Genomic DNA, 9,655 nt, shown 5'->3' with positions numbered 1-9,655 from the left:
AAATGATTATAATAAACATAATTATAATAATAAAATATATTTTTCATTTTTTAAACTTTTAATTTATAAATTAATTGTTGCGGTTATAAATTTATTATATTGTTTATAACGGTAAAATATAATAAATATAGGAATATGAATTCAATGTATTCGGAAGTTACTAATTATTAGATTCTATATTTTAGTTTTTTATTTGTATATTTATTTTTTTTTTTGCTGATTTGAAAATAATGGTTGATTTGGTAAGAATTGAGTTGTTGATTCTAAAATTGTGTCAAATAAGCAATATTGCTGACATGTCATTAGTAGGAAAAAAAATATCTCAAATAATGTAGTGCATACTTATGTATCTACTTTTATATATTAAGAATAGATGTCTTAAAAAGTATTGTTAAAATTAAAGTAATGGCTCTTACTATTTAGCAACATTTTTTAATTTAAAAAATAAAAAATATTACCAAAAATATAAAAAATATATATATATAATTTTAATTTTATCAACACTTTATAAGATTTCACCTAACTAATTTTATTTTAAAATGTTTAATTTTTAATTTTATGTTCTGTTTTTATTTTGAAATTTTTATTTCCAGAATTTAGTGAAAAAACATATAGAAAGATAATTTTTTTTCCTATTTACTCTCGTTTAGTCACAATCTTAAAAACATAAAATACTGAATATAAGAATGAAAATAGAAAGACAGTCAAATCTTCTTTTCTTTTCTTTTTTTTGCCTCCTTTTTGCATGACAAAACAACGATGTTTACAAAAATTAATTTTGTAAAATGTTTTATGTTACGTTTTCTTTTAAAGCGTTTGCAAAAATTGCCTATTGAATTGCAAGAATTCATTTCCAGATATATCATAGTAAGATGGTGATCATCCAGCTCATACATTAGAAGAAAGCGACCCATAATGACAACCTAGAAAAACATACTATGTTAAGACACGAATTACATACATCTGGAATACGATAGGCTCTTGGCTGCACCAATACATGAGCTTCAAGAGAAAACTTTATTTACAATATATTACTTCATCCGCTAGTTTGAATATAAAACTTAATCTAGTATCAATATTATGTAGATTCAGAGGGAGTATATATCAGCGAGTGAGCTTAAGTTGCTGCTCGATTACACCCAAGCAGTGAAAGAAAGCCCGCTTAGAAGTTAGGTGACCTAGACTTTGTCATCATCACCTGGTTGAAGCAGCCCTGTAAAATCAAATAAGCACGTTCAGGGGGGAAAAACATTAATGTATATGAGCTACAAACAGATATGAACTATGATAAGCCACCATGGTTGTTTGATCCATAGCCTATATACGGCTGCTAAATATGGGCAAGATCTCAACCATTTTGTTTCTCCCCCAATGTCTCAGGCTATCTAGTCTTTGGGTTTTACACTGCAATTTGTTGTCACATGCAGAGGTGCACTAAAACAAGCAACAATTAAGCACATAGCAAAGGGAAGATATCTATTTCTATTATCTATTACTAATTTTACAACCAAAATGTACCACATGTCACCTCAAAATTGCAATTGAAATCAAATCTTTACCTTCAAAATTTAAAAATTCTCCTCTCTTCCCTCTCCCTTTCTCTATCTATCTCATTCCTTCACCCACTCTATCTCTCTTACATATATCAATGACCAATTACAAATTTGACAAATAAAATGTGCAACATGATATTTTCTAATTGCATTCAAATTAACTTAAAATTAAAATATTGAAATTGAAATATAACTATATTATATATTATATATTAGTAACTAATTTAATAACCAAAATGTGTCTGATACTTTTTTATTAAAATTGAGAGAATATTTCTCTTCAAAATTAACAAACTCTTTTCCTACATTCTCTTATCTACCTCTCTTTTTCTATTTCTCTCTATCCTTTTTACTCTATATATAATTTATAATTTATATTAATAATTTGATAAATCAAAATATGTCACCAGATATCTTTTCGTTACAATTAAAATAAAATTTTTTCTTTTAAAATTAACAAACTTCCACTCTCATTCTTCTTTATCTTTTTCTCTCTTTTCTTTCATTTTCTATTTTTCTCTACCTTCCTATTCTACAAAAAATAAAATTAATAAAATAATATAATTCAAATAAAAAATATTATTATTATATGCACATTTTTTTATTTTTTTATTTAGTTTTAAACTTTTACTACTTATCTTTCTAATTTATACTTTCACTTCTCTTCCTTCAAATATTTATTATATATAATTTATTATATATAATTTAGAGATAATACTAATGTTGTGATTAAAATTTAGAATCAACATTAAGTTATTTTAAAAAAAATTAATTTTGAGTTAATCATATAACTATCAATATAATTTTTTTTTTAATGCTAATATCTAATTATATTTTTATATACATAGAGAGAAAAAATATTATTTTTAAATAACAAGTATAAAAATTAATTATTTTATTTGTACAATAGACTTAACACCTAATCAAATGTAAAAGTATACACATTAAATTCTTTCAAATTTTAGATAAGGAATGTTAAAATTAATTATTAGTAAAAAAATTAAACTCTTTTACATGAAAATAATAACTAAAAATCTTATTATTTGACTTCTTTTTTATCTACGGAGATCCTGGTCTTCTTAGCCGACGGAGACTTTTGTCCCCTACGATATTTTTGTAAAAGTAGTTTAATTCTATAAATATTTGTGCCATAATCTATAATGTCAGAACAAAACCGACATAGTTTTAAAATATTTATATTCCCGTAATATTATTACGGGTAAAAATACTAGTTCTTTAACATATCAACGCCAACTTAAATTGGTGGTGCTCTTCATACCTGCCTAGGGTAAACCGGGGAGAATGGTGCCATAAAAAACTTAAATACCATTGTGATTTAGAATCTCAAAGCATTCAATACATGGTTCCCCAAAAGGGCAAGAAGATTCAAAGAACAATATTAACAAACCTCAGCAATGGCCTTCGCAGATGCTCTAGCTTATCCATGCCATCTGATAAGATACCGTCAGAGGCTGACCTGTCTAAATCACTACGCATTGTTTCCGCAATGTCTTTGAGTCCCTGCAAGTAAATCAGGATCACTGAGCATACTTTAAGCAGCAGCTTTCAAATTTAGTTTTTATCAAGTAGACAAATACCATAACCTTCTGTAGAAACTAGTGTCTTAATCATAGAAGATTATTAGGAGACAAGTATGGATGATGGCGCATCAGCTAAAGTGAAAACTGAAGAGAACTTTCCACAATAGAAATAACTCCAGACCGCTTATTTGTTTCATTGGACAAATGTAACAGTTAAAAGTAAAAAATTTTCTGTGAAGATCTAATTCATACGGGAAGAGACTTCAGCAAATAAATATGTGAAGGATTTTCACCATTAACAATGAGAATAAGAATTAATAAATAAATTGAACCAATTAAATTTCAGATTCACAACCATATTAACAGAGTAATACAAAGTCAATGTTCCACTGGGAAGAAAATAAGAGTAGAAAAAACTGAGTTAAAAAATACCATCAGACTTGGAGCTCCCTGATATGTTAGAACACTACGGGATTTTGCAGAAATCCTCAGCCGCTCCTGCAGATTATTCATTAATTTACATCATCAGATTATCCAAACAGGACAATGGAGAGATTAATCAATGAGTAAGCCACCAACAGAATGATAAATTGTGTCAGAAATAGTAATTTTAAATGTCAACTATGAGTACTTCAATTTGTCCACTGTCACTTTAATACTCAGATGATCAATGATAGTCCACATTCTATACAATTTGCATATTCAGAAATCCAAACATAATTAGAGAGGAAGAAACAGCAAAGGTGAACATGATTATCAAAAATGAATCCAACCTGCAAGAATTCAGGTGGTTTGCGGGTTTTCCCATGTACGAAGTCGATAAGGTACGCCAAACCTTGATTTGCATCATCCTGAAGCAACCAGAATACTGGATCAGTATTTGTTTAGGTGAAAATCTTATACTAAGCCCGCATGGCAGTGTTTCTAGTAGAGAAAACCTAAAATTTCTTTCCATGTCATGGTGACATGGTGAACTTAGAATAAAAATTATGTACAGATCATTTAAATACAAATAAGCGTAGGAAAAGCTTATGACAAAAAGTCAGAAATGGCTTTCAAAACTTAACAAGGACATATAAAATGTTTTACCTGCATGCCACTTAGTGTAGCCAATCTTTCATCCTGAAATACAGACAATGAATAAGATAAGAGGCAGCACATATATAATAAAGACGCATAAAATGTAATATTTAACACTAAATACATCATTTTAATTTGAATGAAAATTAAAATGCACTCAACTCCAAAATCTACTTCAAATTCTACATTAGCAAGGCACTTCAAAATTCTACATTAGCAAGGCGACAATGACAACTACTAACAAGCCAATGCACGAAATCAAACATACCAATGATCCCACTGTGTAATGCAAGATTCCCAAGTCATCATGGAAATTAGTAATTGTACTTCGAACCCCAGCAACCTGCATATCACGATGTTAACCATTGTTATTAACTTACTATTATCTTCCTTTCTCTAGTGAAATCTACAAACTATAGCATACACAACACAAATGAGTATGGCATTGGCAAACTACAATGTCTGGGACAGGAACACAGCTCACTTAAATGAGCTCATTAGAATCGTAGGATAGGTTATAAATGAAATGATATGCATCTACAAATATATTCTGTTTTAAGTATTTTAAACCATATCTAGATGCTCAGAGTAATGCAGGAAAATTTTTCAGTGATTTGATTAAAGTAACCAAGTCAAATGCTGTCAGGTTTGAAAGTTCAGAATTTAGAATTAAAAAAGAATGTTTACTTGGTTTGAACTTTTATGATTCAAAGGTCAAATAGTACGTAAAAATAATAATTGCATGGTTAAATATTGTCAAACTGAATTTGTTGCAGGGATTCGATATATAAATGGAGCTTAAGGAATAAGGTAGAAAGAGCAAATGGTGACTTGGTTAGGAGATGTTAAGATAAAGACAATAGTTTGATCTTAACAATTACACTTGAAATCCTTGGGCCGTCAAAAGAAACCAAAACCGATGCTCCTAAAGAGCTTGTGAATCATTTGGAGAAAATATTTCATAATCAAAGACAAAATGTATCACACATAGACTAGTAACATCTCAAAATCAGATAGACTGAATTCTCAAAATGCCTTCCACAGGAAACCTGATCCTGCTGTTTTGCAGTGTTATGAGTACCTGCGCCTATTTAAATATGTAATTAAAGATGTATGCATATATTGCAATTAGCATGTTTATGACTTATGATCTAAAACTGATTGCATTGTGAACATGTGAAAATATTAGAATTTGCATGTAACGAAAGACATACTTCATCCTTAATTGACCGTGCCAATTCATTCTGCTTGAGCATTTTGTCATCCAAATGTTGGATCCTCTGTGTCAAATGCTTCTTAGCATCCTGCCAGCAAAAGAATTGAGAAGATGAGTTCTAAAACATTTACACAGATTAGTTTCCATGTTAAAACAAAGGTGCTTTGATACATATGTCAACATCTCTGGGTCATGGCGCCACATGTGACAAAAATATTTCTAGCCATTTGGAAAAACACTTTATCCTGGAAACACAGTTTCTTCTTAATGGTCTATTGTTCCTTAAGGTCAATTAGCTATTCTGCTCCCTTTTTATCTTTCCAGTATTTCATGAATCAAACAGATCTTGGACTAAACATGGTTTAGACCATTGTTTGAAAATAGCTACCTCCAGGTAGCTCATTGCCCAGAAATCAGGCCATAAAAGATTTAAAGCTTTCATGGAGTTGGGAATCCTATATAACATAAACTTCAAATCATCCAAGTTTTTAAGGAACTTTCACCCTAACACTCATGGAAACTTATTAAATTCTTGATGACATTTTCTCTTGATTTTATACTAAGTTTGAAGCTTGCATAGACTAAATATTCTATCCAACTCTACACTGTGCCTATAGACATATACTACATCTTATCTGTGACTATAATAATCATTAATGATATTTTTCAATATAAATCAAGTCAAACATAAGTGAAGGCACATAGTATTCAATTCAGCTGTGCTAGATGGTAAGAAAATACAATAAAATCGCATGCAGCTAACAGAAACCTACAGCAATGACATCTGAGGCATGCTGCAGCTTTTTTGTCAAATCTGAAACAGCTTTTTCCATACTACGTTTAGTGACATACATAAGATCTGAGAATGAGATTCCCTGAAATTGGAAAGGGAAAGAAAAAGAATCAGTATCACAAATAATCATTGAGGCCACAATGATAAAATGGAAAAATCTATTCAAAAGAATTCTGGGTGATTAAAATAGCTACAATTTGCAACCTTAAATGAAAAAAGATGTTGAAACAATAAATGCTCATAAGTCAGCAACATACAAATGGAACTAAGAAAAAAACAAACCAAAACCAATTCCATACCTTCCACCACATGTAACCATAACCCACAACACCCAATGCAGCTGCTGGAACCACAAGTGAAGATAAGTTACCTGCAGAAAAGGATAAACCCTTAAAAAACAAGGGATGGGGCAGAAAAATAAGAGACTCTGAAAAAATACCACATGGCAAAATAAAAAAAATAAAAAAAACAAAAGAAAAAAGATGCCACTATATATATTACTTTCTCCAGAACCCCCATTGAGTACTGTAATTGGCCTGCTTGATGTTAACTGCCGAACTTCATTTGCCAATCGACGCACCTAGTGTAGAAATCCAGCAATAAGTTAAATAATTTTTTCAAGTGTATTCCGGAAACAAAGGCATTTATACCATGATCAACCAGCCTGTTACCTGAGCAGCAATGGCATCAGCATATTCACCTTCACCTTCACTGTGATCGCCAGATTTTTCCCATCCCTTCACCAACAACTAAAAAAACAATAAAAGAAGAAAAAAAAAACTTAGAAGTGGGGAGAAAAAGAAAGGAAAAAAATTATTATAGAATCAGAAACAAATACCAGTATGCACGACAAAGTGCAAATCCTATAACTAATTTATCAAAAAACAGAGACTACCAAAACAACTATATATACTAGCTTTTTTTCCATTTTCTGGTACACAACTATATAGCTCTAGTATGACACGAACTCTCCAAAGTTCAAATTTGCGGGAACCGGAGCCATACTCTGTTACAACTACCACTAACCTAGAAAAAAAAAAGAGCGATCATTCGAAACCCTAATTTCCCTATTCCAACACAACCTCCTCAATTTCAATACCAGTGCACTAAATACATCACCAGAAAAAAAATAGATTGCAATGAAAGCATATTTGCAATTGAATTTCAAAATCAAAGAAGAAAAAGAGAAAAAAAAAATAATAATAATAATAATAATAGAAAACTTGATACAGACAATGAAGTGAAGGATGTGAGATTATGTAAGCAATACCTGGAGCTCGCCAATTAAATCGGAAAGTTTACCGTTCTTGATGAGGACGGTACTGGTGTAGCCTGAAAGTGAGAACACAGTGGAATCAGATAACGTGAGGTAGGTGTGGGTGCATATCCGATTCAGAAGAGAGAGAGATACCAGCTCCAGCTATGATGAGAATCTTGGAGAAGCCGATCCCGCTTTGCATAGCCATAGCCATGGTTACGACTTACGGAGAGAGAGAGAGGTTCCGGCGCCCTGTCCGCTTCTATAGTTGATTTTCTTCTTTCTCTTTTATCTTCTGGGTCGAAGCTACGAAAGTTGCTGAATGCCTGAATCAATCAAGGTTGCAAAAACCAAACCGGTTAAGTGAATGGTCCAATTAAATTAAACCATAATTACACCGGTTAAATTAAATATAATATTTAATTTTAATCAGGAGTGTTTGCAGTGCGGTTTGGTTCGGTTTTTGAAAAAAAAATCATCCGATCCAATTATTCAATTAAATTGCGGTTTGGTTTGGTTCGGTTTTTTTATTGAGGCCATCCAAACCAAATCAAACCAATTAAAATCGGTTTGATTTGGTTCGGTTTGTTCAGATTTTTCAATCAATTCAAAAAATATACTATCATACTATTTCACAAAGTCATAACATTGAAATCGATAAGCACAAATACACCATAGCTAACAAAGTCTTGATCCAACAAAATACATTAAACTTACTATAAATAAATAGCAGAAACAATAAATTAAATTAAAAGAACAAATACATTATTGAGTTTTGGTTTTCCACTCTAAAGAATGCACATTGATATAAATGTCTCTTCTGAAACACTCCATGATTTAAATTTTGAAATACATAGCATATTCTTCTCTAATTCATCTTAAATGAGAAAATTTGAAATAGGAAAAAAAAAAGGCAGCAGCAACTATCATATCCAGTGCATCTGAGTTTGTCTCCTACATAGTATGATGTCAGAAGTTTACAAGCAACATAAATCGCTTAATAAAACAAAGTGCAGTGGTCAAAGAAAATAGTCATTTTGCTTTTGTTGATTGTGTTAATTAAGTAGACCTGCGAGAGATAAAAGAGAAGAACAAAAGAATAGCCACTGCATTTTATGTGGCAGTGAATAAAATTTCGGTATTATAAACCACAGTGGTATGATGAGATCACATTCTCTAGTCATCAAGTAAGAATATTGCAATGACATCGTACAACAGACAATGGAGGAGCTTTACAGCAGATGGTTGCTGTTGTTAACATTGTAAGGGACTTTAAAATGGCAACTGATGTACATAAATAGTTACAAAGATCTAATATGACATGAAATCACAAAGAAATCCATCCCAAATGGATTACAATAAGCCATGACGGTAAGGAACACAATAGATAAAAAACAATAAATAGCAGAAACACAACAAATAAATTAAAAACAGAACGATACCAACAACCAGCAACAATACCAACAATAAAGTAATTGAACAAAAGTAATTCAAGAATATCCAGTTTCTCATGACATATACTAAATCATTAGATACAATGAGAAGGTAATCTAATACTTCAAAACTGCTTCTATTTTTTCATTATTCAAATTTATCTTACTATACTGATTTCAATCACTTTCTATCAAGATCCAGAACCTCCAACACTTATAAATCATACTAAATCACTTCAAAAGTAATTTTTTATTTCATATTATTTTTCCAAAAAAACTAATAATAATAATAATAAACCAGAAGCAGTTTCAGATAAAGTTTTCAGATATTTTCAGCTAACTGTATCATTGAACAAGTATGTCTAGCTGATCGAAGAAATGGAACACATACCCTTCGACATCAAACAATACTAAGCTACTTCAGAGTATGATAAAACCTATTTGACCATGGTAGGTTTTCAAGATTACACATCTTCCGGCAGTCACATAATTCTTGGACAGAGCATCTCCTCATTGAACAATCAGAAGCAATTTCCCTAATCAAATACAGTGAACAGTGAACCACATAACCAACAATCAGAAGCAATTTCCCTAAACAATGAACAAAAATTAGTCGACGGGCTCCATATCTGACTTGAATCGGTGGCTGTTGTGGGTGGCCAGAAATGCTGCTGGGAAGAAGGCTTCGGCGTGCTGTGTTATGTTGTGCTGTGCTCGGTGGCTCGGAGGGAACTGGGAGAAGGCTTCGGCGCTGCTGGGAAGAACACTGCTGGGTCCGTGC

General features: G+C 31.4%; 1 protein-coding gene across 1 annotated transcript; it reads right to left on the bottom strand.

Moving 5' to 3' along the window:
• Window positions 1-825: 825 nt before the first annotated feature.
• Window positions 826-9,410, bottom strand: LOC107489178 (uncharacterized; the record flags this gene model as incomplete). Its single annotated transcript, XM_052262179.1, is given in 14 exon segments — window positions 826-1,213; window positions 2,962-3,074; window positions 3,527-3,592; window positions 3,868-3,945; window positions 4,184-4,216; window positions 4,443-4,517; window positions 5,389-5,478; window positions 6,164-6,265; window positions 6,483-6,553; window positions 6,685-6,763; window positions 6,855-6,932; window positions 7,454-7,515; window positions 7,595-7,767; window positions 9,266-9,410. Coding segments are annotated over 13 exon segments (927 nt in total). The 3' UTR covers window positions 826-1,194.
• Between the last annotated feature and the right edge of the window lie 245 nt (window positions 9,411-9,655).

This window comes from Arachis duranensis, chromosome 5 (assembly GCF_000817695.3).
Source record: "Arachis duranensis cultivar V14167 chromosome 5, aradu.V14167.gnm2.J7QH, whole genome shotgun sequence".
Lineage (NCBI taxonomy): Eukaryota > Viridiplantae > Streptophyta > Magnoliopsida > Fabales > Fabaceae > Arachis > Arachis duranensis.
The sequence above is the reverse complement of the archived record's forward strand: the minus strand, read 5'-3'. Positions and strand labels throughout refer to the sequence as shown.